The sequence below is a fragment of the Atractosteus spatula genome, chromosome 8 (assembly GCF_055471065.1).
Source record: "Atractosteus spatula isolate fAtrSpa1 chromosome 8, fAtrSpa1.hap1, whole genome shotgun sequence".
Classification (NCBI taxonomy): Eukaryota; Metazoa; Chordata; class Actinopteri; order Semionotiformes; family Lepisosteidae; genus Atractosteus; species Atractosteus spatula.
The window spans coordinates 53,818,925-53,846,171 of NC_142713.1; the positions used below are offsets into that span (position 1 = coordinate 53,818,925).

The 27,247-nt window shown below is 52.3% G+C and overlaps 2 protein-coding genes across 2 annotated transcripts in view; both read left to right on the plus strand.

The window, feature by feature from the left end:
• The window catches only part of orc5 (origin recognition complex, subunit 5), a 47,598-nt gene extending 34,910 nt beyond the window's left edge, over positions 1 to 12,688 (plus strand). Inside the window, exons 14-15 of the mRNA XM_088923857.1 lie at positions 8,514 to 8,626; positions 12,393 to 12,688. Of these exons, the coding sequence (XP_088779983.1) occupies positions 8,514 to 8,626; positions 12,393 to 12,438 (159 nt within the window). The 3' untranslated portion in view covers positions 12,439 to 12,688. The remainder of the gene's footprint in view (positions 1 to 8,513; positions 8,627 to 12,392) is intronic.
• A 4,542-nt stretch (positions 12,689 to 17,230) lies between these two features.
• Positions 17,231 to 27,247, plus strand: part of reln (reelin) — a 183,157-nt gene continuing 173,140 nt past the window's right edge. Inside the window, exon 1 of the mRNA XM_088922975.1 lies at positions 17,231 to 17,756. Coding sequence (XP_088779101.1) covers positions 17,519 to 17,756 — 238 coding nt within the window. The 5' untranslated portion in view covers positions 17,231 to 17,518. The remainder of the gene's footprint in view (positions 17,757 to 27,247) is intronic.

A 27,247-nucleotide genomic window follows, 5' to 3' on the forward strand; every position in this document is an offset into this window, starting at 1 on the left:
GCCCCGCGCTCTGTGCTGTACAGGCGAGAGGCTGAAACGCTTGAAGATTAAACTGAACGGAAACCAAAAGCCCGCGTGCCAGACGGGCGCGTCCCGGCTCTGTCAGTGCTTTTGAGGATTTTAAGCCCTTCTATCGGATTCCCTCCGAGTCTTCTCTGGTCATGACTGTTCATGAAAGGTCCTGTCCGTGCAGGACATGAACGTACACCACGACATGCATCTCGTTTCGCACTTCTGGACTGATCCCAGAGTAGAAGTATTTTTATAGAACCTGATGGCCAAAACTGTCCACACTGTTCTAAATGAGAGGGGACTCATCACTTTTAGCATAACATCCCTTGGTCTACAGTAACTTCTGCACTTGCTGCTGTGTTTCCTAACGTTCCATTTGCCTTCTTGAGTGCTTATCCACATTGTCATTAAAGATGAGAGCATCATCTGCCAGCTGTGTGCCCAGCCCTGAATTTCATCTCATTCTTTTTGAATTTCTGTTTGCCGATCTTCCCGTTTTGGCGTCATCTGCAGCCTCGACTAGTTTACAGCCTGTGCCTGAGCCTACGTAAATCAGTGATTTAAATTAAGAGGAGTACTGGTCCTAGTACCCATCCCTGTGGCACTCTGTTTATTACAGCACCCTAGTTGAGTATCCACCCCTCTGCTTTCTGTGCATCAATCAGTCATCGATCCAAACACGCGTTTCCCACACTCTCTACTGCCTGTAATTTAAGAGTGTTTCTTTTATGGGGATTGTCAAAGGCCTTCTGACAATCTGAACAGACTAAGTCGCAAACCTTGATGCGGGGGCGTGAACGACCTGGGACAGGGAGGAGGGGAGGAGAGAGACGTAGAGTAAGAGCTGGATCAAGGCGAGATGAAAGATAGACCGCTTGTAAAGAGAGAAGAGAGGGAACGGGGTTCAGTCACAGAGCAGGATCGCACTAAATGGGACAAACCCCCTATAGAAGCCCTGCACACACAGTTCTGTGAAAACAACCTTTAAGTGCAGAGAAAAATACCAAACCATGCAGGCAGGGCTGAATAAGGCAACACCCACTGCTAATCAATATACAGGAGACAGCAATAAAATATCGATTACATCTAAAAAGAGCAGTAACCAGAACGCCTACCACACACAGGGCTCTGCTGAGCCAAGAGCTGAGCCCTGCGAAGAGCCCCCTCAGCCAGCTGGTCCTGCAGCTCACCGACACTAACCAGCCTCCGGACAGCACGGCTACAACACCACCAGTCACAGCACAAGCCAATCAGCCAATCAACACTACCTCACCCACGGGGACCCACCATTGCAGCACAAACTGGAGTGTTACTGGGCCACCAAACGACACCGCACACTGGCCGAGTAGCTGACCAGGGCGTCGGAAAACAAGGAGGAGCAGAGCGAGACCAGGTTCAGAGTAAAACTGCGGACCTGGCTGCCCAGAGAGGACAGGCTGTGCCCCCACTGCCAGCACGGCGAGGCACACACTAGACAGAGATGCACTCTCTGGCGCACTGTGAGAAATACTGGGGGATCAGACCAGCCTTGTTCGCAAAATTAAGTCAAAGCTCGGAATTCCAGCGCTGGGGTCCTCCTGGGGGAGGAAACTCGATAGCGGTGGTCTCTTACAGCACACAGGGGAGCAGTGAGCCTCTCTGGTATTAATGTCTGTGTCCTGAATGGAAAGTATTGGTATGCCAACACTGATTCTTAGGTCATGCCAGTTAAACGTTTCAGCATGGCGCGTTAGTGGAGGAGATGAGATAGGGGAGAAGGACGAGTAGGGATGACTGCTCGTGGCGGAAGCAATCAGCAATCACAGAGACGGGGGAGGAAAGGGCTGATGAGGGGAGGAGATGACGTGGTGGAATCGACTGTGTCTGCACACGGGGCAAGGCTGTTCATAACCCCTCCTGCAGGGGGCGCCGCTCTGTGCAGGGGACCTGATGGAGGGGGGAGAGGGATGAGAGAAGAAGACTGAGATGGTCTTGGGGTGAAGAGGGACCTGCAGGAGGGGGAGACAGAAGAGAGAAGGACACTGAGATGGTCTTGGGGTAAAGAGGGACCTGCCGGAGGGGAGGGGAGGAGGAGGCGGTGGGACACAGGGTTTTGGCTGAACACTCCCAAGGGAGGAGGCTTTAATGAAGCACCAGGCTCATCCCCAGATCGACTCCAGTTTATTCCGCGGGAGGTCTGTAAATAGAGCGATCTCTGGCGGAGGTCGTCGGGTGCCCTCTGACCCCGTGTAATTAAGGGCAGGAGGTGGCTGGTCTCCTGGGGGTCATTGCATCATTGGCAGCTGATACAGCCCTGCAGAGAACAGCTCCAGCTGCTGTTCCTATTCCACACCTCCCTCTCTCAGATCTCCCCCGGGGTGGAGCTAGTGGGGTTGGGAGGGCTTGGGGTCACCCCACAGAGGAGCCGCAAAGCTCCGTTTCAGATTTATACTGCAATTAAAGGAGAGGGCTCCCTGTGGGCCTGTGGGCGTGTTGGAAGGGCTGGGGTTCCCCCGTCGCTGGAATCGCGCCCCAGACGCCGCGGGCTGCTGTCCTCCGCCCCGGCCGTGCGAGCCGTCGGTGGCGAGCAGGCAGGGCCAGGCGAGAGCGGAGGCTGTGCCCGGGACTCCGAGATGCGGGAGTGAGCCGGTGTGGGCACCCGTCTGGGGCGTGCGGGGTGTCTGGCCGGGGGGGAAGGCCTGCCAGATGACCTGAAACTGGAGGGGGGGCCGTCCCTCTGCGTGTTTTGTTTGAAAACAAGCCTGAGCAGTCTGCGGGGACGGGGGGGGGGCGTTTCGAAATGAGCTTTGTGTTTATTTGAGCTTCTCGCTCAAGGCTATCTCTCTCCCTCTCTCTCTGTTATTTTTTCCGTCTTGTCCGCGGCCTCTCCCCTCTCCCGCCGGAGCCTGTGGGTGGTCAGCAGAGCGCCCGTCTTTGTCCATGGGACCCGGGTCTGCCTGGCTTTGCCTTTTTTGTCCTTTTGTCTCTCACACACGTCCGGTTTTCATATCCCCCTGCTTTCTCGCACTGAGAAACTGCCTCAGTTTCGACTGCGAAACCCCTCGACAGCGCTCCGTTTCAGCCTCTGGCTTCTACCCCACCGAGGAGCGGTGAGACCAGACTGCTGGTTTCCCCCCCAGACGTGGTCTGCTCTCAGTCCAAAGCAGTTTACTCGAGCTGGTTTTGTAAAAAGGCTTTGGTTTTTTAAAAAAAATACAGTGTCTTCAAAATGTGCGATGTACAGGGTTTCATCTTGGTTGGGTCGCGGAGTGCCAAAGACTTTGGGATCCTGCGTCGGCGTTGAGGAAGGCTGAGCAGCCGAGATGTGATTAGAATATAGGAAAACACGGACAAGAGGAGGCCACTTGGCCCCTCCAGCCTGTGACATCCAAGGAAAATGGATCTGATCTCATCCTGCTGTTTCTTGAAAGAAACCAGGCTATCTGCCTCGACAACATGGCTGGGTAGCTTGTTCCATACTCCCACACCCCTTTGCGTAAAGATGTGCTTGCCTCCTGTTGTCGGATTTAAATGCTCTTCCACAGAGTTTCCACTTGTTCCCTCTGGTATATGTGTTTGGGTGGTGATTTTCTCTCTTCTCTTCTCTTCGGGGGGGGAAAAAGTGAAGCTGAACTTGCTGTTGTGCTGGTATTAAAATTTTATGAGCCTTACCCAGGACTACTAAGAAATGATACAGTAATATATCAAGTAAATACAAAGGATCCTATAAATGCAGTTAGAAATGGCAAGTCAGACACTGGAATGTGGCTCTGCGTGCATTGGAGTTAGTATCGGTATTGTGACGTTAATCTTTTCTGATTTTACATGATTTGTGTCCATCAAGGTCTCCATGCATGTGTAGCCCTGCACTGGAGGTGTCAATGTGTGCATACATGGACATGGGTGTGGGACGGGGGGGTGCCTGTGTGTGATGGGGATGTGTGAGACGGGGGGCCTGTGTGTGATGTTTGCGCGTGTGTCTGTGTGTGACGTGTATCTGTATGTGACAGGGGGCCTGTGTGTGATGTTTGCACGTGTGTCTGTGTGTGATGTGTGACGGGGGCCCTGGGTTTGTGGTGTGTGATGTGTGTCTGTGTGTGTGACGGGGCCCTGGGTTTGTGGTATGTGATGTGGGGCCTGTGTGTGTGACGGGGCCCTGGGTGTGTGATGTGTGTCTGTGTGTGTGACGGGGGCCCTGGATGTGTGATGTGCGTGGCTCTGCGGGTCCTGACTCCCAGTGTCTCTCCCCCTGAGGCTGGTGCGGCTGTCTGGGGTGGAGCTCTCACCTGCAGTGTCGACAACTCCTAGTGAGCGATTTACACAGGAAACCCTCGTGCTTCTGAGCCGGAGAGGAAATGTGCAGACTGCCTGTCGAGCGCCTTTGCAGAGAGGGCAGGAGTAATGAAGTATCAGTCTGTGGTTTCCGCCTTCAGCACGCAGAGCCCGTACGCAGGCCGCCCTGCTGCCGTGGCATTTCAGCAGACCTCCCGTCTCGCCCCTTCCTGCCTTTCCCTCCGCCTCACCCCTCTCCCGGTCCTCGCTGCCGGCCTTTCTCCTGCTCTCTTCTCTTCCGCGCCGCGTTCCTGCGCTCTCCGGGGAAGATCACCCAGATGACAGGTGGGGGGTGGGTTTGATAGCTAATGGGGTGATAAAAGAGGCGGGGGGGTTCGGGGGGGCTGGGAGAGGAGGAGGTCGTCCAGGTCGAGCCCCCCCTGCACGGCGCGAGTGTTATCACCGGGGGCAGTGCCTGCTGCCCCGTCTCTGGGGCTCCTCAGTGACGCCCTGTCCCTGCTGATAGTGGTGGGCTCTGCACAGCCTCATCGCTCACGTCCTCCCAGGGACGGCTGATCGTCCCTTCTCTCCTCTCTTCTCTCTTTCCCACTCTCTCCTCTCTTCTCTCCTCCCCCCTCTCTCCTATCTCTCCTCTCTCCTCTCCTCCCCCCTCTCTCCTCTCCTCTCTTTCCCACTCTCTCCTCTCTCCTCTCCTCCCTCCTCCCTCCTCTCTCCTCTCTCCTCTCTCTCCTCTCTCTCCCCTCCTGTATCCTTGCTCAGCTGCCTGTGTGCACTCTGGTGATTCCAGCTTGCTGCTTCTGCCCTTTGACCTTTCCAGCCCGCAGTGACACGGCGCCGGCTGGGCTGGAAGCCCGACTCTGACCGTGTGGCGGATTGAACCGTTTCGGAACCTCCAGCCTCTTGTGCGAACTGTACAGTTTTTCAGCTCTCCACGTGCCCATTCAAATGAAAACAAAATGATCTGAAAATTCATTATCTGAAAACACATCGCACTTGGCACTGGCTGATGTTGAGGATCCGGTAGTGGGTAAAACCTGGAATGGCTCAGACTGCTCTGCAATGGGAGTCTTTTTGCCACCCCTGCTGTTAGGTCTCCAAAGCCTCCCCAGGTTCAGCTCTGAGACGTGTAAGAAATGAAATGACAGCTGCTGACGGTACTGCATAGACGGCGAATGAAAATAAAAACTGTGACCTGGCTCGGGGAAGCTCCACAGCTTTGGTGTGTCTTAGAATTGAAAGTGCCGAAGTCGATTGGGTTTGCTGGTTGAGCTCAGAACCAGCAGCAGGCTCTGTTTCCAGACCCGTTACTGTGCCTTGAGCGGAGACGTGCCCCCTGATCTCCTGTCCTGAGCGCACGGCCACGCTGCCACTGAGCTTGTTCACTTCCTTCTGCTCCTGCTTCCCCTGTAGAGTCGTGTGCACTGGCTCCGATCTGACTATCTGAAGAGCAGCCTCGTCCAGGCCTCCAGGGCCGGAGAGCCGGAGTTTTGTTTTGGCTGCTGTGTGTCACTCAGCCTCTCCTCTGCGGTCTGAGCCTCTGGCCCTCTTCCCCCTGTCCCGTTCGGGGATCGGGGAGCCTGGAAACAGATGGATGGTGGGGATTTTCCTGGCCTGGCCCAGGGGGGGGGGGACGCGCGCTGTGGTGCTTTTCTTTTTGCGGGGGTGACAAGTCCGCCCTGGGGGTGCTGGGGAGATGAGACCACAATGGTTCTCTTCCTGTTGAAGAGCATCCTCTGACCCCACCGGCCTCTGCGGTTTGTGGTGGTGTGCTGAAATGTAAATAGTTCCCTTTTGCTAAACTTCTGAACCTTATTATTTGAAGATGCACTTGCCCCCTCCTTCTGGGACCCTTAACCTCATTTTTTGACGTGACTTTAAACCCGGGAGTGTCCCATCATGCAACTGGATGAGCGGACCTGCAGTGCCTGGTGACTGCTGACTGGTGCCCCTGTGTTGGATTTACTCCTCCCGGTAATTTGCCCAGGTTAAAGCCCTGGTGCAGCTGTGCCCTCCTGCTCGTCTGCGCTGGCACTGTGCCCCGGTGTGTTGTCAACGCTAGAGGCCGGGGCAGCTGTCCCGTTGCGGTCCTGGCCCTGGTGCAGACGGCAGGTGACCCAGGACGTGCTGGGCCGGGCCTGTCAAGCGCCAGACTCCCCACCCACTTCCTGGAAACTGGCTGGCGTCTTTCTGAGGCCGTGCCTGTACCCGTATCCACTCCCAGTCCGCTCCACAAAGCCCTAGTGCCGAGTCTGGGAGTCGGGCTTCTGTGGTGTGCAATAGGAGGACTGAAGGATCAGTCAGCACAGCCGCTGTCAGTAACGGGTGGGCTTCGTGCAAACCTCTTCACTGGCGCGTGCTCAGTCAAGGCACCTGGCAGGAGGACCGACAGATCGGCAGCGTTTAAACACCAGCGTGGGTTCTGGAGACGACCTGCTCCAGGTGCGTCTGTTGTGCTTCGCGTTCCGTTGCTGGTGAATCCCTGCTCCGGGGGTCCCCAGCAGGCCCGAACAGGGGGGGCTGGGTTCCGCCGGGCCTCTTCATCTGCCTGATCGGAGTGCGCGAGCAGCCCCTGCCTCTCCCGCAGCGAAACCCCCCCCCCCCCCGATATTGTTATTAACGGCCCCTCGTCAACAAGCCCAAATGAGGAGCCCGTGAGTGATGAGCCGACAGCCCCCCCCCTCCCCCCCACCTCCGCTCTCGGCTCCCTCTTTGTCTCGGCCTGCGTTCCGCCTGGCTTGGCACGCGGCCTCGGCGCGGGCAGATTGAGGCACACAAAGGCTCAAGCACAACCTTGAGGTGGAAATTAATAACGATAAAAATAATTACTGCACCCCCCCCCCACACACACACACACGCAGACGCACACACCTCCTCCTCCTCCTCCTCCTCCTCCTCCGGCCGACCTAGTTTCCATAATGGAGGGAGATGGCCCCCAGTCCCTCTCCTCTGTGCGCTGCTGTAAAGGGGAGACGCGGAGCGCAGGAGCGCAGGTTTAATGGGGACAGGCAGCGTGCTGTGTTTTAACAGCGGTGTAGTGCGCTTTTAATGGAAGCGGATAAAACGCACTGTTTTAATGGCAGCGCCGTGCGGCTTGCGTCGCGTCCTGTGTAATTGAGCTTTTCAGAAAGGAAGACCAGAGCCCGCGAGGAAGAGGGTTTCTCTCGCGGTCCGATGACTCCTCCAGTCCCCTGGGCCTGGCGCTCTTTCACAAGAGAGCGCTTTCTTCTCGGCACGCGGTTAACACCGCGAGGGGGAAGACCTTGGCCCCTTTCATCCCCTGGATCCCCCGATCGGGTGCATCACACAGGCCGAGCTCCCTCTAAACCCAGCTCCTCCGTCAGGAGTGCAGGCCACACAGTCGGGTCTCCAGGAGAGCTCTCGTGCCACGCCGGCAGACACGTCTTGCTCTTTTTAGTTGAAACCGGCTTCTTTCTGAACGCCACAGGGAGTGTGAAAGGGAGGCCGGGCCCCGTAGTAACCCCGTCTGTTTCGGGGCTCAGGGCGCGAGGCTTGCCGCGATGCCCCTGCGTCTGTTCTCACCCGGGGGTGCTCCCTTGTCTTTCATTGCCAGCTCTGCCCCCCCCCGCCCCACCCCGCTCCTCATTCTCGTGCGCATCCAGCCGCCAGCACCGCTCCTGCAAACAGTCTGGGTCCCTCGGGAGTGTGAGGAACATGCCTTTTGGGTTCTAAAAAAACAGCCTCCCTGATCCTCACATCACCTGCTTAACGTCCTCACGGGTACAGTGATACACACACACACACAGCTCCCTCCGGGCACAAATGAAGGACGGGTCAAAGGTCAGGACCAGTTACCTGTCTTCACTGGACAGCCCTCGTATCTCCTCTGGCTTGCTTCGCTGAAGCCCTTTTTACAGCTGTATGCATTAATAGAAATCAAGGCTGCCATGCTCATTGATTGCTACTGCATAAACAGCATTGCACTCCTGTGATGAATCTTGTTGTATTATTTAGCCTTTATCTTCTGCCGTATTTTTAATGAAAACGGAAACTTTTGATTGCCACGGGAATATAAAAACAATTTCCACTGTGTGGGGTTTAACTCTGCTTCTCGTGCTTCCTCGATCGCGCTGCGCCTGGTTCGGGTCGCTCTGTGATCACTGCGCACTGCCTCTCGCGGTGGCCCAGCTCCTGGCTCTGACAGGCCCGGTGGAGCAGGTCGGCGAGGGGATGAGTGATGTACGAGCCCGCTCTGTCTGTCTCTCTCTCAGATCTCCTCCCTGGTGACCCTCCAGCTGCTGGCCCAGGTGGGCCACGACGACCAGGTGGACGCTCCGAAGTACAAGTGCGCCGTGTCTCTGGACTTCATCCGCGCTGTGGCCAGGTAACGGGCACACAGGCCCACGGGAGCCTGCGTTTCCAAATCGTAATTGGAACACGGTGTTCAGCGAAGCTTTTCTGTGCCCCCACCCCCGTTGCCTTTATAGTGAGAACCGGTGAAGCGTTAATGAGCCTTCATTCGGTTGTTAAGGAGGATGCTCTCCTGCTAATGGAGCTATTTCCTGCGTCTTCAGTGTCCCCTGAATGCGTGACACTGACATGCCTGTCGTTATTCCTGGCACATCATGTCCTTAAGCACAGTTTTCCGGGCCCGTGAGTTGGCTCGAAGCCCCAACACATTGTTTGCCAGCAGATGTCGAATTAAGTGCAGTCTGGGGGGGGGGGCTTCGCTGGTTAATTTGTCGGGCAAGTCTTCTGAATTGTACCTTTTGGGAATGGATAAATCTATATATCGCCTGTTAAGTCTGCTCCTCAGCAGCAGATCTAACGTCAGGTGGTGACAGTTTCATCATGATAGCCTCCTTAAACGACAGCAGGTTTACTGTGGGATCCGGGACAAGACCTGATCCTTACTGAGAGTTGTGGGAGAGCAGTCCTGTGGCGCTATCCCAAACACTTGCACCCGTCTGCCTTAACAGCAGGCTGATCAGCAGTATTGGGGTGCCTTGCGCGCTGCCCCTTCCCCCGTCCTCGCTGGCTTGTGTGCGGGCGGGCTGCCGAGCGAGCAGGTGTGATCCGCAGGCGAGAGTGTGGAACAGACGGCCAGGCTGTGCTCTCGCGCTGGCGGCCTGGCGGCCCGGCAGCCTGCGGGCAGCGGACGTGTCTGCACAAGGCATGCGTGTGCACACTGCCGGCGCAGGGGCCCTCGGCACGCACGCTGCCTCCCACGCCCACTCCCACTCCTCCTCGGCTCCTGCAGCGCGCAGCGCAGACAGCCTGCACAGAGCTCCTCATCCACTGTGCAATCTGACATCCTCTGTGTGCCTGTGTGCACTGGGTTTAGAGAACGTGACCCTGTTAGTCTGGTAAATAACAGGAAAAAGTGGTATTCTTCTTATTCTTATTATTATTTGGATGATGCTATTTAATTCAGAGCAGCTTACATCTGCAGTTTCTATAGCTGGATATTTTACTGGAGCAATCAGGTGAAGTAGCTTGTGTGAGGATACAAGAGCAGTAGGTCTCCTGGGAGATCCTTCCACACTGCGTCCTGTAGCAGGACCACAAGAGAGCACAGGTACCCCAGTACACCGGACGCCATCAGCAGCAGGACAGCCTGGAATGAGAACTGGCGTTGGTCACCTTTTGGAGCTCTCTGGCTGCCTTAAATATGGGCAGTGCCACCCCCGTGCCTGACTGAAGGATCCTCTCATCATCCTTGGCAGACTGCCCCAGACAAGGGCCACCTCCCGCTGAGAGCGGCTAGTGTGAGAGGGTTCATGCAGGCAGTGGACAGTAAAATGGAACCACTCGGGTAAATGAGGGACGCCCAGTAGATTAGAAGTGAGGGCTGCGCACAGGTAAGGCTCATGCATTAAATATGGAAGCAAATAACATCCCAGCATGCTTAGCGTCACTAATAATAATATAATATATAATATGGCTGTAATCAGGGCCGCAAGAAGATGATGATGTTGAAAGAGGGGTGATTGTTGGTGAGCCCTGGACACGAGCTCCACCTGCTGATGTTTCACGAACACCAGTGTCTGCGGTGATGTCACTCGGAGGCAGCCACACCAGCAAAGGGCAGCAGCGGGCAGATGCGGATCGTGCCATCTGTGCATGAGCTGGAAGTACAGGGCAGATCCATTGTTTGTAAATGGCAGCCTGGGGCAGTTTGATCAAAAGCGGTCCATCTCCAGTCCCTCTGTGTCATTGCGAGCCGAATCTTGAAAATGGACGCTACTTCAGAAGGCAGTGTTCAGGGCTCCGCTCTCGCAACCGGACAGCTGAAGGCTGTGGGTTCGAAACCCAGCTGGGGCGCTGCTTTTGGGGGTTGCCGAGGGTGCATTGGAAATGTCTGGTGTCCGCTGCGGGCGCAGCGGGCCTCCCGTTGAGCACCGGTACGAGGTGAGATGCTAGAGAGCGTCTGGGGCGCTGGCGTGGGGTACAGGTTTATTATATATGACAGGTTTGAACAGGTAACTTCCAAGGAACAAGAAGAGATTAATTCTGGATGCACTAGTTACTGGATACTCTACTGTGGATGTACTCTTCAGGGCTGAGCGGTGGCTCTGTGGCTCAGGATCTGCGCCTGGGGCTGGAAGGTTGCCGGTTCAAATCCCGTGGCCGGCAGAGGAATCCTACTGCGTTGGGCCCCCGAGCAAGGCCCTTAACCCCAACTGCACTGGGGGCGCTGTACAATGGCTGACCCTGCGCTCTGACCCCCCAGTTTCTCTCCCTGTCTGTGTGTCTGTGTCTCATGGAGAGCAAGCTGGGGTATGCGAAAAGACAAATTCCTCATACAGGAAATTGTATATGGCCAATAAAGTGATCTGATCTTATCTTCATGCTCATAAGCCTTCTTCAGGTGCATGCATGTCGCAGGAGGTTAGTAAATGCTGTGACAGCTGGCGAGGGCTGGACAGCCAGTTCTATTACTCCGCTGAAGGACAGCAGCTGAAGGAGCTCAGCGAGGTTCAGTCTATCGTGGGAGGCGACCGCAGGCTCCAGCCCCTGTTAAACTCACGGGCCGGTACCTGTGCAGTTTTTCCCCTGCGTTCCTTGGCCATCCTAGATGCGTGTGCTGGAAGCAGGTGGCTTTTCCCACGCCTGTTCCAGCACACGGGGACAGGTGCCTTGGGCACAGTCTGGCGTGATGGATGCATGTGGGGCCTGAGTCACCATGGACACGGAACACGGCTCACGGCCTGCGGAGCCCCAGGCAAAGGGGTGGCCAAGGACACGGACATGAACACACGCAGGCGGCCAGTCAGATTCCCATTGCGGAGATGTGTGGTCCATTTCCGGCTTTCTGAGCTGCTCTTGTTCGATCAGCTTGTTCTTCGGAAGCCGAGCAGCGGAATATTTTATGTGGGTGGCATGAGTGTTTGTAAGTAAGAAATCTCTGTGCCGTGGGCATCCTGTGAGTACGCCTGCCTGCCAAGACACACCCTCACCCCTGAGGTCAGTGCTGAGAAAGGGGACAGCCTGAGCTCTGGAGCAGCTGCAGTAGAGCCCCAGATCACAACACATTTCCTGCCCCAGCAGGACAAACCTGTAGAACAGGCTGGAGGAGGAGTGAGATGCGGTAAGAAAGCTAAAGTCCAAACCAGAGCCAGTCTCTCATCAGGCCAGAGCTCAACCCGAAGTGGACTTACTCCTCCCTTATCATAGATAAGATCACTTTATTGGCCATATACAACTTCTTGTAGTAGGAATTGGTCACTATGAGACACACAGACAGGGAGAGAAGCTGGGGGTCAGAGCGCAGGGTCAGCCATTTATACGGCACCCCTGGAGCAGTTTGGGTTAAGGGTCTTGCTCAGGGGCCCAACGGAGTTGATTCTGCCGGCCATGGGATTTGAACCGGCAACCTTCTAGTCCTAGGCGCAGATCCTTAGCCACAGAGTCACTGCTCCGCCCCATGAAAAGCACTCTCAGTATCTGCAGCAGGGACTTGAACCCGCAACCCGCCAGTCATGGCCCAGAGGCTTCACCACTACTTTAAGCTGGCCCCCAGTGTGTTGCATCGGGGGAAGGAGTGCGGTCCTATCTGGCAGCCTTCCCCGAGGAGAATGCAGCTGTCTCGCACACCCCTCTTCCCTGCCTCTCCCCCTAATTCCCTCTTCTCTCTCCTCTCCCCTCAGGACTGTCGGGTTCGACATCGTGAAGTACCTGTATGACTTCCTGTGAGCCCGTCTCCATGGCGACGGGCGGGGCAGGGGGCCAGGGCTGTGCGCGGCGGAGAGCCGGAGTCAGGAGGGCGAGCTGCCCTGCGACTGGCGCTTATCCCCGGCTGACCTCTCCTCGCCGCGGACTTCCGTCCGCTCTCCCTGTGGGACCGTGTGCGCGCCGCGTTGTCACTGGGAGGATTCTCCGGTCGCGTTTAGTGACCCGCCCCAGGGCACATTTCCTAATCTTGCTGACCTGGACTAGCGTTTGTTGTAAGATGCGTGCTTTAAGATGTGTATATACTGAATAAACAAACTCTTCACGTTCCTCTTGACCTGAAATATAACACTTTTTCCTCAGTCGGCTCTGTGTGTTACAGCCGTGGTGCCCACAACCAGCTCCACATGACAGCTTCGCAAACGTCTTCTCGTTGGTGCCCCTAAAGAATTTCTTCTCTGTTGCCGGCCTGCTCTAGCACCGTCTTAAACTACATTGCCCTGCGCTTAACTGTGGAACTGTCTCACTGTCCAGGGCCTTGGAAGCAGGAAGAGGCCAGGTGGTCCATCAGGGCTCAAACTTCACTGAGACCCTGCCAGCCCCGGGCACTGACCACAGTAGCTCCCTGTATCTGCTGTGTCTGTGCCTAGTCCTGGTGCGGAGGCGCTGTGTGGCAGGTGTATGGGAATACTCTGCCCATGATCTAACGTGGGGCTTGTGGCCAGTGTATGGCAGTGGTGCTTTGCTTTGCTGATAAAGAAGCACTGGACACTGCATTCCTGTAAAGGCCCCTTTTGCTTCTGCAGTGGTCCCCGAGCACACGAGCGTTCTTCAAAGCGTTTCTGTCGGTGCCGCTGCTCGATGAAAGAGTGCAGTGTTCTGTGTGGCTGGCGGGGAGCTGTCCATCAGCACCGGCCCGGGAGCCCCTCCATTGACTCGCCTCCACGCCCGCGCGCGCGCGCACACACACACACACACACACACACACACACACACACACACACACACACACACACACACACACAAAGCCGCCTGCCAGCTTCCTGCGCTGCCAGCCGCGCATGGGAAAGCGGCGCACAGAATCGCCCGCGCCCCCTCCGAATCCGTGCGCCGCGCGGGGCTCCCACTGGTCCCTGAACCTGCGCCAGAGCTGGGGCCGTCACCTCTCCCAGCGGCCCCCCGCCGGAGCCGCGCACACTGAGCAGAGCCGCGGCGTACGGAGTTCACACGCTCCGTGGGCCCATCTGTCCGGCGTCTCCCCGGCGCGACGGAAGTGTCCGGCGCTCCTGGTGCAGGCCTGAACCTGCGGTGTGCATGAACTGTCAGCCGTCTGCACGAGCGTCTGCTTCAGGCCCTGCGTGAGGCCGCCCAGCACTGCAGCCGTCTTCTGCGCGGAGCGCGCGGACGTTTCCCTCGGGTCCGTGAGAACGTGAGGAAGGTGGGAACCCTGGGGTTCGCATTGCGCTGTTCGCTCTGAAGACAGTATACTCTGGGTTGCCTTTGATGGTTTTGAATACTGAATAAGATCCCCTCCTAGTGTTCTCTGTTCAACAGCAGAAAGATTCAGTTCTTTTAGCCCGTCAGTGTAGGACATTCCTTAAAGCCACAGAATGCACCGTATTGCCCTTCTCTGGACTGATTCCAGATACTTGTGTAGCTTCTTTATAATGTGGTGACCAAAACTGTACACATTATTCTAACTGAGGCCTTACTATAGTATTGTACAATTTTAATACATCATCCCTTGATTAAATTCTATATTTTACAGTATATCCAAACAGATTTTGCATTCTCTATGCTTCTACACGTTGTTTAGAAGATGTACATCTGGGCAGATGTAGGTGTGCTACGTTGGTAGACAGACTTATCCAAACTGAGTTAAAGTTGTAATTCAAGCAGAAGGTGCTTTCGCCAAGTACTGCCTCAGGGGCGTGGACACTTATCCAACCCGTTTTCTAGGTTTTGATGTGAGTATTTTCACCTGGAGATTGTGTTACGATGTGGAAGTAAAAGTAAAATACGTTTCGATTTAATGTGTCTTAATTTCAGGCTGTTAGGCCACAAAATGCGTTATGTTGGAAAGGAGGGGTAGACTTAATATAGATACTGTAAATAAACTCATCGTTTACATCAGTAGTTTCCCATTTTAAATCGGTGGTTTTAATGTTCGCTGCTGTAACATTCTAATTCTGGGCACTTGCCTACTGTATATCCACCGTTATCTGCTGTGCCGTGCTTGCCTAGTCATTAATTCTATGTAAATCTTTTTCAACTTCCTTTTGTTCGGCTATAGGGTTTCTGTTTTGGTATTGCCAGCGTACTTGACCAGTTTCCTGACTGTGCCAGACTCTTGAACAGAGTGAGCGATCGTGGTCGTACAGGGTGTCTGCAGGTCCTAGCAGCCTAGTTCAGCTCATTACTGATTTAATGGGACCAAATTAACAGCTTTTCCCAAAGCTGTTGCTTTGAAGATGCTTGTGGTACTTCACTAATTCCTCTCCAATCTGAGGAACACCCCCCTTATCTGGCCTCTGTTTACTGTTCATTAACCAACTTGTAATCCCAGTGCGTGCGTTGCCTTGAATGACTTCTACCTGCAATTTCAGAATTCATTTTTTTTCAAGAGGATTTTTTTATGTCTTCAAAACAGCTCAATATATCAAATAATATACTACGTATTTGTCCATTGCTGTTGCTGCCCCTTGAATAGTGTCTTTTGTTTTGTTTTCTTTAATGCAGCCTGTCCAATTTATCCACAACACTGAATCATCCAGTCACCCGGCTGTTAAAATACTAAGAAACTAACACGCTGTATTATTCATCATCGTTAAGTCCGTGCAATACAAAGAAACTTAATTAAGCCCATGCTTCACATAAATCTATTGACAAATTCTAAAGAATTTAAAAAAAAAATTCAGTTTAGCTTGTGCATGAAGAATAAATCTTGTGATAAGGATACCCTGCACCTTCAAGCTTCTAGCGATTTCTCGGTGCCTCACCGTGCTGCAGCTCTCTGTCACATGATCCATAGGACAGCAGGGGCTGCTGGGAAAAGGGTGAAGACTGGAGGGCAGCCTGCTGTCACCAGACCATATTGTGTGCCCAGTGTGCCAGTGTGTGTACCCCTGCTCCCTTCCTCCCTCCCTGGCACACAGACTCTTATTTCATTATTTCAGCTGCATGGTCTTCTGGGCTGGCCTGAAAATCCGTCACAGACAAGTTTGGCTGTGTCACATGTTCTGGGGGGTCTGGTGCTCTTGGCTCAGGTCCTGGGTTTGGATGAGGAAAGGGGGAAAAAGTTGTGTGATGCCAGATGACTCCCCTCTGCCACATATAAATACATGCACTGCTCTTAACCCACCTGAGTGGCAAGTCCTTGATTCACTTACTCATCATCCCTCCGGGAGTAACCAACTATCCTGTGGTATTCTCGTATCCAGTTATCCTGGTAAAGCCTGTGGCATGGAGTGAGAGTGCACTTGTCTTTCACACAGAAGAAAAGAACAACAACAAGGAAATGCCTCACAAGACACGGTGAGAACATGCAAACACCACACAGACAGATGCCAGGGACTGAAATGAAATGCGAGACCCTTGAACTGTAAGGCAGCCAAGTGCTATGCCTTCATGTTGCCCTCCACCAATGTCCCTGACCCCCTGAAATGAATGCAGTCTGCTCTGTGACTGTTTCAGTTCTAGTTGTGTCTGGGCTCAGGGGTGACGAGCAGAAGAGTTAGAAATAAAGAAATGGGGAGGGAGCTGCAAGAAGGGGTTTGAGCCTGTGGAATCTGCAAACCTGTGCCCAGTCTGTTCAGGCTGACCATGCCCGAGCCGAGCCCCGTTCCTCATTTCCATCCACTGGCTGCAGAACATGAGTGTCCCTAGGGCATCCGGCTGTGCGCGGCCCTCGGGTTTCTTCATCAAGAGCCTTTTTCTGTGTCTTTTCAGAGTGGAATTAAGAGAGCTGGGGCTGGAGAGCCAGACCTGCTGGAAAATGAGGGAAACGGTCTGTCTCCTCTCGGAGACAGGGAGAAAGAAGGAGCTACAGAGCAGATGGCTGCACGCTGGTGAGCAAGGAAGATATTTAGGGAGCTGGAGAGAGAGGGGTAAACACTATTATCAGCTGAGAAAGTGCTGCTGGAGTGGCGAGTTAATTCAGAACAGAGGGAGAGGGAGGGGGGAGAGAGGGAGCGAAGTTTGGAATATCGGATGGAAAAAAAGGAGGAAGAAAAGAGACATGAAGCTGGGCCCAGAGAAGGAGAGAAAGAGGGAGGCATCGTCACAGAAAGCAGCGCGAAGGCAGAACGAGGTGAGAGGATATGGGGGGAGGAGGTGTGACACCAGGGAGGAGAGGAAGAGAGAAGCCTGGAGGGGAAGAGAAGAAAGGACAAACGAGAGAGGCAAAGAGAGGCGGATCGGCAAACTTGGCTAAAAGAAGTGCTGAAACGCTGGCAGACAGGGATTGCAAGGGAACAAGTGAAAGAGGCGAGCAGGCAGGCGGGAGAGGATGTCGGGAATTTGGAGAGAAATAAATACAGGGAGTGATAGGGAGATAAAGATAGGGTAGGGGCAGGGAGAGAGGCAGGGAGAGAATGACAGACTGAGGAAAGAGGGAGGGATGAGTGGAGGGAGGTGTCTTGCTCTCTCTCTCTCTGCTGCACGTGTGGGGCTGGTGTTTGCACGGAGAGGGAGGGAGGGCGGAGGGGGGGGGTGGGGGGGATAGGCTGGGTATTTAAGAGCTGAGCAGGACAGCGCAGACAGGCTCTCAACTCCCAGCTACTGGAGGGAGAGAGGAAGGAGGCAGTGACCAGCCAGACTCACTCTTTCGGTCGGTCGGTCAGTCAGTCAGGGAGCCAGCCTGCGAGTGGGGAGAAGAGGCAGGCTAGTCAGTGCCAGCCAGCGCTACAAGCCAGCTTGGGCTGCAAACTCACTCCGACCCAGTCAGCTGTAGGCACCCTAACTCTCTCCGGCGAGCCAACTCTTGTCTGTGTGGGGCTCTCCCTCGGTCCCTCTTGGGGGACTCTGCCTTCCTTCCACCCCAGCACACCTCTCTCTCCCTCTCCCTCGTTCTGTGTGGGGTGCGCCGCGTGTCTCTTCCGGGGGGATGGCGCTCTTAGCTCTGGGGGCAGCCCTGACTTACGCCCTCCTGGCCCTGGCGCTGGGGAGGAGCCATGCGGATTTGGGGACCCCCCCTGCAGGCTTCTACCCCCGTTTCAACCCCTTCTTCTTCCTGTGCACGCATCACGGGGAGCTGGAGGGGGGCACAGACTCGGGAGAGGTGCTGATCACGTTGCAGATCGCCGGGAACCCCACCACGTACATTCCGGGACACGAGTACCATGGTGAGTACCCCAAAAAGGCTTGCAGACACAGGAGCGAAGGACAGCACGGATTTGTGTGTCTTTTTGTTTCCGGTCTCAGAATGGAAAGTAGTGCATTGTGCAGCGTGTGTGTGTGTGTATGTGTGTGATGCTGGGGGGCTGTAGCTCCCACAGTGGAACAGAGTGTGTGGCTGGTCAAGCGACTTGACCTGCTCGTCTTTTATGTTTTAAAAGCCTCTGTGAAACCAGCGATGATAAAATGCTCCGTGTTCTCCTCACACTCCCACACCATTACGATGGATGTGCACATGCACAGAAGGGAATGAGAGGACAGGAATTGTCATTTTTAAGAGCTTAGGCAGCACGGCTTGTGTCTGAAAACATGAGGGGAGACTTCAGGGCTGAGCAGGCTGGTGCACGACAGACTGTGCAGTTTTTTGGGGAGATGCTGGTGCTGTAACAGTTGGTGAACCTCAGTGCCTCACTCTCATCCTCCGTGTTTTCAAAACGCTCCAAAAAAACGGTAGCAAACAAGCACCTTTAGTTTAAAAACTGGAATATAATAAAGATGATTATTAATATTATTGGTATTCCGAGCACTGCTGCTGTTGAGCTTTGAGTTGGTATTGGTGCTCTGTGTAGGAGTGCAGTCCTGAGGCAAAACTGCAAGAGCTCAGATGCTGAACACCGTTCGGAGTCGAGAGAGATTTGCAAAGAAAGAAAAAGCGATATAATGATTTCCCGCTACACTGTTTTGCGGGAATACTTCTGGATTCCCGTTACCAAACCCGTACAGCCCGGAGAGAGCCGTCGGGATGAGGACAGGGGTGAGTGCTGCCGGCGCACTGACAGCAGAGACAGGGAGCAGGAGAGTGTGTCCTGGACATCTCTTTGTTATCTTCCTTGATCCTTTATTAATATTGCACCTCAAAAGAGGAGTTTGTACCTTTCCCTATAAATTGTAGGTTTTCACCTTTTGTGATCTGTTCCTGAAGCTGTGACAGTACTTTTTTAATCAAAATGAATTGAGATGAGGAGAGGAAAATAAAGGCAGAGAGTCAGGGGTTGGAGTGAGGAAATGTCATGCTAAATGCTAGTTCTGGATGTTGGATATCTGTTGTCTCCTCCTTGGAAACACCTGATGTATCCACTTGACGTGAACAGCCTTCCCCACGATGTACCCTGGCATCTGGGAGAGGGAGAGGGGAGCAGGAGAGATACGGAGATACAGTAGGAACCAGAGGAAAGGCAGAAAGAGTGATTTTATCTGGGAATACATGTGCTGCTTATCCATCTCTGATTCAGCAACAATTGTGACAGCAACAGTCATTCCTGAAGAACAAAAAGCATGCTTGAATCTTCGACGGAGCAGAAAGAGTGTCAACTCTGAGTGTTGGCACTGTTCCCCGCGTAGTGTGAAAAATACCGGCAATACTGGGGAGACAGTTGTTTTCCATTTCCACAATGCAAGAGGGAGGGGGGGGGGGCAGTGAAAGATTAAGAAGAGATGGTGGTGTTTCCGTTGTCATTGCTGGGGCCAATCCATGTCATGTAGCCTCTCCTGGGATGCACCTCTGAATGAGAATGAGAGAGAGGAGAGAGGAGATGGAGACAGAAAGGGAGCGGAGGTAGTGTTGAAAGAAGGGGGGGTGTGTGTGCTGTCTGATTCTGCCCCGTAATAAACACCCTCGCTCCCTGTGTTTGCTGTGGAAAGCGTTTTGTGATAGTTGCAGGCGCACGTTCACACACAAACAGACACACGGCTAAAAATATCATAGACGATCTAGGACAGTAGCATCAGCTGGACACAGACTGATCTCCCTGCCCGTCAAGAGTCTTTTAGAGTTGTGTTACTGGGGGGTGGTGACCGGCGCTGAAAAATGATTGCACACCGTTCCTGCTACTGTGTGCTCTCCCAAACCCAATATTCCCCTTTCAGACATTCGAAAGACAGCGATACTTTGTGCCGCAGGGAGGCAGGCGGGTCCCGTGGTTCTGTGGGTCAGCCCCTGGGTCACTGTGTGTGATCCTGTGACTGAACCCCGCAGCACTCATTCCACCAAAAGACATGGGAGAGTGAGGTCCTGTCCACAGTGACTGTCTCGAAGACGAAAGCATCTGCAGATCCATGGAAACAAGCAGAATTCCCAGATGTTTCTGTGCTCAAACATGCAGCTCTAATTTAGCTTTTTAGATCAGCCATTGTTGTCTGGATCAAAAATGTAATTGTCCATGATATGTGCTGATGATTCAATATTATTCTTTTATCTTTCAATATGTTATTACTTTTTTACTGCCTTATGAAAGCCCCGTTAGAAGTCAAATTAAATAGCAGTATTACTGTATAAGGGCTGTGTCACGTTTAGGGTTTCAATTTTAAAAATAAAATGGTCAAAGAGCATGGCCAAAGACAAGCACAGTGCCACTGGTCAAGCCCTGTCCGTTTCAAGGCAGGCAAGCCAGCTGCGATCAAGGCCGTGTGTCAGTGTGCGCCCCCCAACGCACACCTCCTGGACACCCCACGCAGGAACCCTGATCTGGCCAGACTGGCTGGCACCAACCCCCTGAGCCCCACACATCCTCAGTACTTTACCTGACTCTGCTGTTGGTTTAGTGGCTCTCAACTGCCATTTTCTCCAGCCACACAGTGGTGGGTTATTTTGATGGACTACTACAAACCCCGCAGGGCTGTGGATGTCCAGGAGTAATTGTCGAGCATGTCCCCTTGAAGACTTGTGTAGGGGGTACTTCTGAGAATATTTTTTTAAAGGGATGCATTATCTTTGGACTCGGGAAACATGATTATTTACAATGGAGAATTGTTATAACAAGGGGAACAGTATTCCACAACCAAGTAACAAATAACATTCTGTTACTGCATCTGCTGCACAGTTCAACACCTGCTACTGCTGCTACTGCTACACGTACAGCACCTGATACTGCTGCTACTGCTACAAGTACAGCACCTGATACTCCTGTTACTACTATAGATACAACACCTGCTACTGCTGCTACTGCTACACGTACAGCACCTGATACTGCTGCTACTGCTACACGTACAGCACCTGATACTGCTGCTACTGCTACAAGTACAGCACCTGATACTCCTGTTACTACTATAGATACAACACCTGCTACTGCTGCTACTGCTACACGTACAACACCTGCTACTGCTGCTACTGCTACAAGTACAACACCTGATACTCCTGTTACTACTGTAGATACAACACCTGCTACTGCTGCTACTGCTACACGTACAACACCTGCTACTGCTGCTACTGCTACACGTGCAGCAGCTGATACTGCTGCTACTGCTACAAGTACAACACCTGCTACTGCTGCTACTGCTACAAGTACAACACCTGCTACTGCTACTACTGCTACACATACAGCACCTGATACTGCTGCTACTGCTACAAGTACAACACCTGCCACTGCTACAAGTAAAACACCTGATACTGCTGCTACTGCTACAAGTACAGTACCTGATATTAATGTTACTGCTACACATACAACACCTGATACTGCTGTTACTGCTACACGAACAACACCTGATACTCTTGCTACTGCTACAGGTACAACTCCTGATACTCTTGCTACTGCCACAGGTACAACACTTGATACTCCTGTTTACTAATATTAATACAACACCTGATACTGCTGCTACTGCTACAAGTACAGCACCTGATACTGCTGCAACTGCTACAAGTACAGTACCTGATACTGCTGCTACTGCTACAAGTACAACACCTGATACTGCTGCTACTGCTACAAGTACAACACCTGATACTGCTGCTACTGCTACACGTACAACATCTGATACTGCTGTTACTGCTATAAATACAACACCTGATACTGCTGCTACTGCTACAAGTACAGTACCTGATATTGATGTTACTGCTACACGTACAACACCTGATACTGCTGTTACTGCTACACATACAACACCTGATACTCCTGCTACTGCTACAAGTACAACACTTGATACTGCTGCTACTGCTATAAATGCAACACCTGATACTGCTACTGCTATAAATACAACACCTGATACTGCTGCTACTGCTATAAATGCAACACCTGATTCTGCTGCTACTGCTACAAGCACAACACTTGATACTGCTGTTACTGCTACAAGTGCAACACCTGCTACTGCTGCTACTGCTACACGTACAGCACCTGATACTCCTGCTACTGCTACAAGTACAACACTTGATACTGCTGTTACTGCTATAAATGCAACACCTGCTACTGCTGCTACTGCTACACGTACAGCACCTGCTACTGCTGCTACTGCTATAAATACAACATCTGATACTGCTGTTACTACTATAAATACAACACCTGATACTGCTGCTACTGCTGCTACTGCTATAAATACAGGTACAACATCTGATACTGCTGTTACTGCTATAAATACAACACCTGATACTGCTGCTACTGCTACAAGTACAACAGCTGCTTTTGCTGTTGATTATCGGTTGCTGTCTAAAACATACTCTCCTGCTATGCACAACAGATGAGTACTGTATATGACAGAGAAAAGATCCAGCTGGCTGGTCGGCTCCTCCACACTTCCTCCCTGCAGCTGGAGCCGACAGAGGCTCAGGCCCTGCGTACAGCGGACGTGGCTGAGAGACTGCCGATAACATCCAGCATAATGTTCCGACGCATGTCACCGCACGGCTGTGTGTTTATTGTTGAAGTGTGCGAGTGAGGGGGTTTAGGTTTGTGCCTTGTTGTCGCTGCCTTCTTGAGGTCTCTCTTGAAAAAGTGGCTTCCTGGATGGTTAACTGAAGGTGGAATAATGATGTGCCCTGTGAGTTCCAGTGAGCCCAGTTGTAGGAATGGGTGCTAGGCATAGTGTTGCCGAGCTTTCCTTCCAGGGGCTGTCTGAAACTCGCAGGCCACTAAATGTGTAGGTCCTAGAACAGCCAACTCTAACGATGGACGGTACCCTAACTAGTGCAATAGGGCCTTGTTGTTCTGCTCTTGCAATCCTGGGGCAGCAGTGTGGAGCTCTGTACTGATCCTAGACTCAGATCCCCAGGGGGAGGCTTACTGTTGTGGTCTTGACCAAAGTGCTTTGCTTTAATTGTACATTTTTCTAAATACCTGATGTCTATCTGGGCTGCTACTCACCCTGTGTGTCTTTTGAAAATAAATGAGATGGATTTCATTTGGCAACGCGTTTTAGTCGTCCGGTTGCTTTCACTGAACCTCGGAAAAGCTCGTAGAAGCTTCTCGAAGTCAGCTTCATTAGCACAGGCTACTCGAGGACAGGCTTTGCGCGGAAGCAAACCACTTCTGTCAGAGTCAGAGAGCAGTCTGAAGATCTAAAGCAAAAGATCAGCAGCCTTCGGCAACTGCAGTAACAGCTACAAAAACAGACATGCCAGTACTGACGGTGCTGTTCAATGTTAATGGGATGGTACAAAACACCCAGATATGAGGTCAGAAAACTGGATTGGAATGCTAACTCACACCCGAGGGCCACATTACTGGGAGAATCATTACTGGGTTGGAAGAATGGTGATCATGGTACAGTTAAAAAAATGTGCAGTTATTTTCAACAGAGTTGTTTTTTTGCAATATACAACACTGATAGGTCGTGCAGTTTTTCTTGCTTTCCTTTAAATGATAGATAGGTAAGACTTTATTGATCCCGAAGGGTAATTGAGCAAGATATGGTGAATGTACAATTGTGTTATTTTTGGACCATCAACTTTCAGTGGTAAAACATCAAGGGACTGGTACATATATCTGGAGAAAGTGGTGCTTTGTACCGCTAGACCCAGTGTGCATTTGTCTTGGCACTCCATCCTGGCGCTGTTAATTGTAGTCTGAAGGGCTTTGAGACGCTGCCTAAAAGCTGGGAAATGTTTGGCCCTGCTGTGTTGAAGACAGGGAGGCAAACACTGTGGGTATCCCTCTGTACAGGATGCTCTTCTTTCAAGAACCTCCTCCGAATGGGAGATAATCTACTGAAATTTTTACAACACTTTACAAAGGAGCTGAACAGATAGTGCTGCACTCAAGCCCAGGTCCCACCGGCTGTGCTGCTCAGCATCAGGGAGCTCCAGCTATATTTTAACACGCGTCTGCCTGCGTCCCAAGTTCTAATCTGCTGGGTGGAAGTGACACAGAAAGTGTCAATGAAAGGTCAGGTGACTGAAGCAATACAAACTACCAAAGCTATTTTTGGACGAGGCGGAATATTTATTCCTTTTTTTTTGTTTTCGATGTTAGCATGGCTGTCAGTGACCTTGTTAAGGGCTTTTCCTTCCGTAAAAGAAGAGACGTGTCAAAAGACGACTTTCTTTGAAACGCGACGTGGAATATTTTCAGCGCTGGTCAAGGCACGTTCTGTAATTCCAGTACAGTATTTATGACTTTTGCGTTTCTTATTTTGTTAGTTTGCATTGATATGATTCAAATGAAAATCGGGAGAAGTAACCCTAAAACTTTGCTGATGCATATGGCCTAATATAGCGTACTATAATTGCGGCCCAGCAGGGTGTGGACAGGGTGGTTATGAGGAAGAGACCCCTACTGGCCGAGGTAGTCAAGGACCCGGATCCCCGCGCATACAGACAAGTCAGTGGAAACGTCACGCTCGTGGAAAGCTCTGGGCTCGGCGTGTACAGACGCGTGGAATCGGGCAAACAAAGCCTGCATTTAAACATGACACATCTCGTAAATGTGTAAAGGACCCATCTATAAAATAGATGTTGTTGGGGTTTTTTTTTTTTTAAAAAAAGCTCTCCGTGTAATGAGGGATATGGAAGGGAAGAGCTGTGTTGCTGCTGGGTCTGACCGGGGCGAAACTCATTTTTGGAGCTCTGATGATTCTGCCGAGTGCGTAGCGAGCACTGCCGCTGTAGCGCTGCGCTGTTCACCGCTGGACGAGAGCGCCGCTAATGATAACCGGAGAGTTTTAGACTGAACTCCAGGAGAGAGTTCATTAGCGTGCTCACCATTTCCCGTGAAACAGCACTCCAGTCTCTCCTGGCTCTGGATCGAAATATGAATTCTTTTGTGTCTGTCCTCTCCATACCAGGAGTGAGTGTGTGTGTGGGGGGGGGGGAGAGATTTGCGTTTAACCCTTTGTTATCCCCACAGAATTACAATTATTAAACGCGGTCCGGATCAGCGTCGAACACATGCTTGTCGTTAATTTATTATTTATAAGGCGTTTCCACGACAGCTTGCAAAGGTTTCAGTAAAGGGGGCAACGCGTTCTTCTCAATACCAAATGCGATGGATTATCCCCACTCTCACGGTCACTCTCCCCCCCTCCCTGCGCACACACTCGCTGTCGGCCGGGTGCGAAGTGATCAATCACGGTTGTCAACTAGGGAGAACCGCGGCGATGAGGCCCGGCTGTAACAGCGCCCCGTCACCCAGTGGTGACCTCTGCACACTCTCCCACACACACACGGTGCCGCTATCCTCACGGGGCACCCCCCTTCGCCTCCTGCTGCCTTCATTCTGGATGCTCGTCTCCGCTCGGCTGAACAATGGGGCGGAAATTAAGGCATCGGTTAATAAAGAGGCAGCTCGCGTCCTTTTTTTTTTTTAAAGACAGCCACGGTAGAACACACAACTCGCGATAGCGGAGAAAAATATATCCAATTCACTTATTACACTATTCTTAAAATGTAAAAAAAAAAAACCCTTCCAAAAGATTCTGACATAGAGCTGATGACTTGTTAAAAATGTATTTTTTAGTCCGCTCAAACGAACGTTCATTTTAAATGAGGCCAATTCCCCCTGCGCGCGGGCTGCCCCACGAACGAGTAGAGGTTAATTCAACGTTGAAAAGTAGTACAGAGGTAGAAAGAAAAAAAAAACCCATAACGTGTCGGGTGTTAAGTGTTTTTTTTTTTCTCTTTCTGTTCCGTACACGAGGTTCCAGGGACAGAAATCCACTCTGCGGGTGTTGTCTCTTCAGAGAGACGCTCCGCTTCAGAGTGGGCGACCCGCCGGTCCCGCAGTCGGCCACATCGCCGCGGTGCGTATCAGTGTGTTAACGTCCGTACAAAAAAAACAATAGGATAATAACTATATTTCTCCATAGGAAGTCAATAAACTAGAACAACGCAGTAAAGATTAATTTTAAAATCCTTTCCCCCCAATCACACTATTTAAAGCGGGACCGCTTTGTAACGGATCAGAATCAAAATCCGTTACTACCGGAACCGGAAAGCGGCGTGTGGCGGGAAGCGCGTCACGGGGCCACAAGGAGGCTGTGGCCCGGCTGGTTCGGTGCGACTGGACCTCATCCAAGTACCTCCTGAGGGGGCACGGCTGGACAGCAGGAACACGGCTCGGGGGTCTTTCCCACGGCCCTGTGGCGGCGGGGTACTCACATCTGCTGGTTAGTCGAATTCCCGCGGTTTTCCGTACGGCGTCGTGCGGGTTCGCTGAGGGAAAAGGCTCATCTGAGACAACTGACTCGCAGGTCTCGCTGTACAAAACCAGAACCAAATACACATACTGTACATTTTGACCTGAGCTTTGAATTTATAGCTGGGCATACATGTAATTAAGATGTAAAACCTCGTTTTTTGTGTTGAAGTCGCATGAAAGTGGTTCTGCAGTCTTACCCGGGATTTTTTAAATGTGTCCGAATTCGTCTTGACAGTAGAGGCCTCGACTGGATAGGTCAGCTGTGTCAGAGCAGCCCTACACACACTGGTACAAGAGCAGCTTTAGCCTGTCCATCAGGTGTGGGTATAAGCTATATATAGGCACAGGTAAAAGTTCATTCCAGGCTTAAAGGTAAAGAAATGAAACGTTTTGCCTCTGGAGCCCTTTTCAGTTGTTAGGGAGAGAGGGAAAGTAGATAAATAAAGCATAGGAGAACAAAAGAGAGAGAGAGAGAGTAGTTAAGAAGAGGTGGGGAGCAGGAGGAAATGGGCATAAAGCAGGTGAGAATGAGAGCCCAAACTCGCGGAGAACAGGGGGAGAGATGTGGAAAGCCGAAATCTGCAAATGAATAGAGGAGTTTTAGAAGGACTAAGCTACACCTATAATCTAAATGTAAGAGTGTAATAAGGCAGCCGTGTGAGGTAGGTGTCGGAGTCCTGGAGTTTTTCAGAGTTTACCCTCAGACAAGGGGGTCCGCTCGACCAAGACACTGCACTCCGTTCGGTCCAGCACGTACCCTGCTGTGTCACGGGCTTCCGTTCCCCTGCCGGGGTAACTGGTGCCTGGGGCAGTGCAAGCTGTGCAGGGGATGAGGCTGGTGTGGGCACAGCTCGGGATGTGCCAGTCCGCATGCAGATTACCAGCCAGCTGTCCGTGCCAGCCTTATCTGGGGGACGCAGACAAAAGCCCAACACAGCGGCTGTTCCGGCTCTCATATTCATCCTCCTGTTTTATTTTTCAAAACGCTGTGTGTGCGTCAAAGGTGAAAAGCGAGAGGCACTTACCGAGTGTGTGTGTGTGTGTGTGTGTGTGTGTGTGTGTGTGTGTGTGTTGAGAGCCGGGCGAGACTGTTCTGCTCTGCT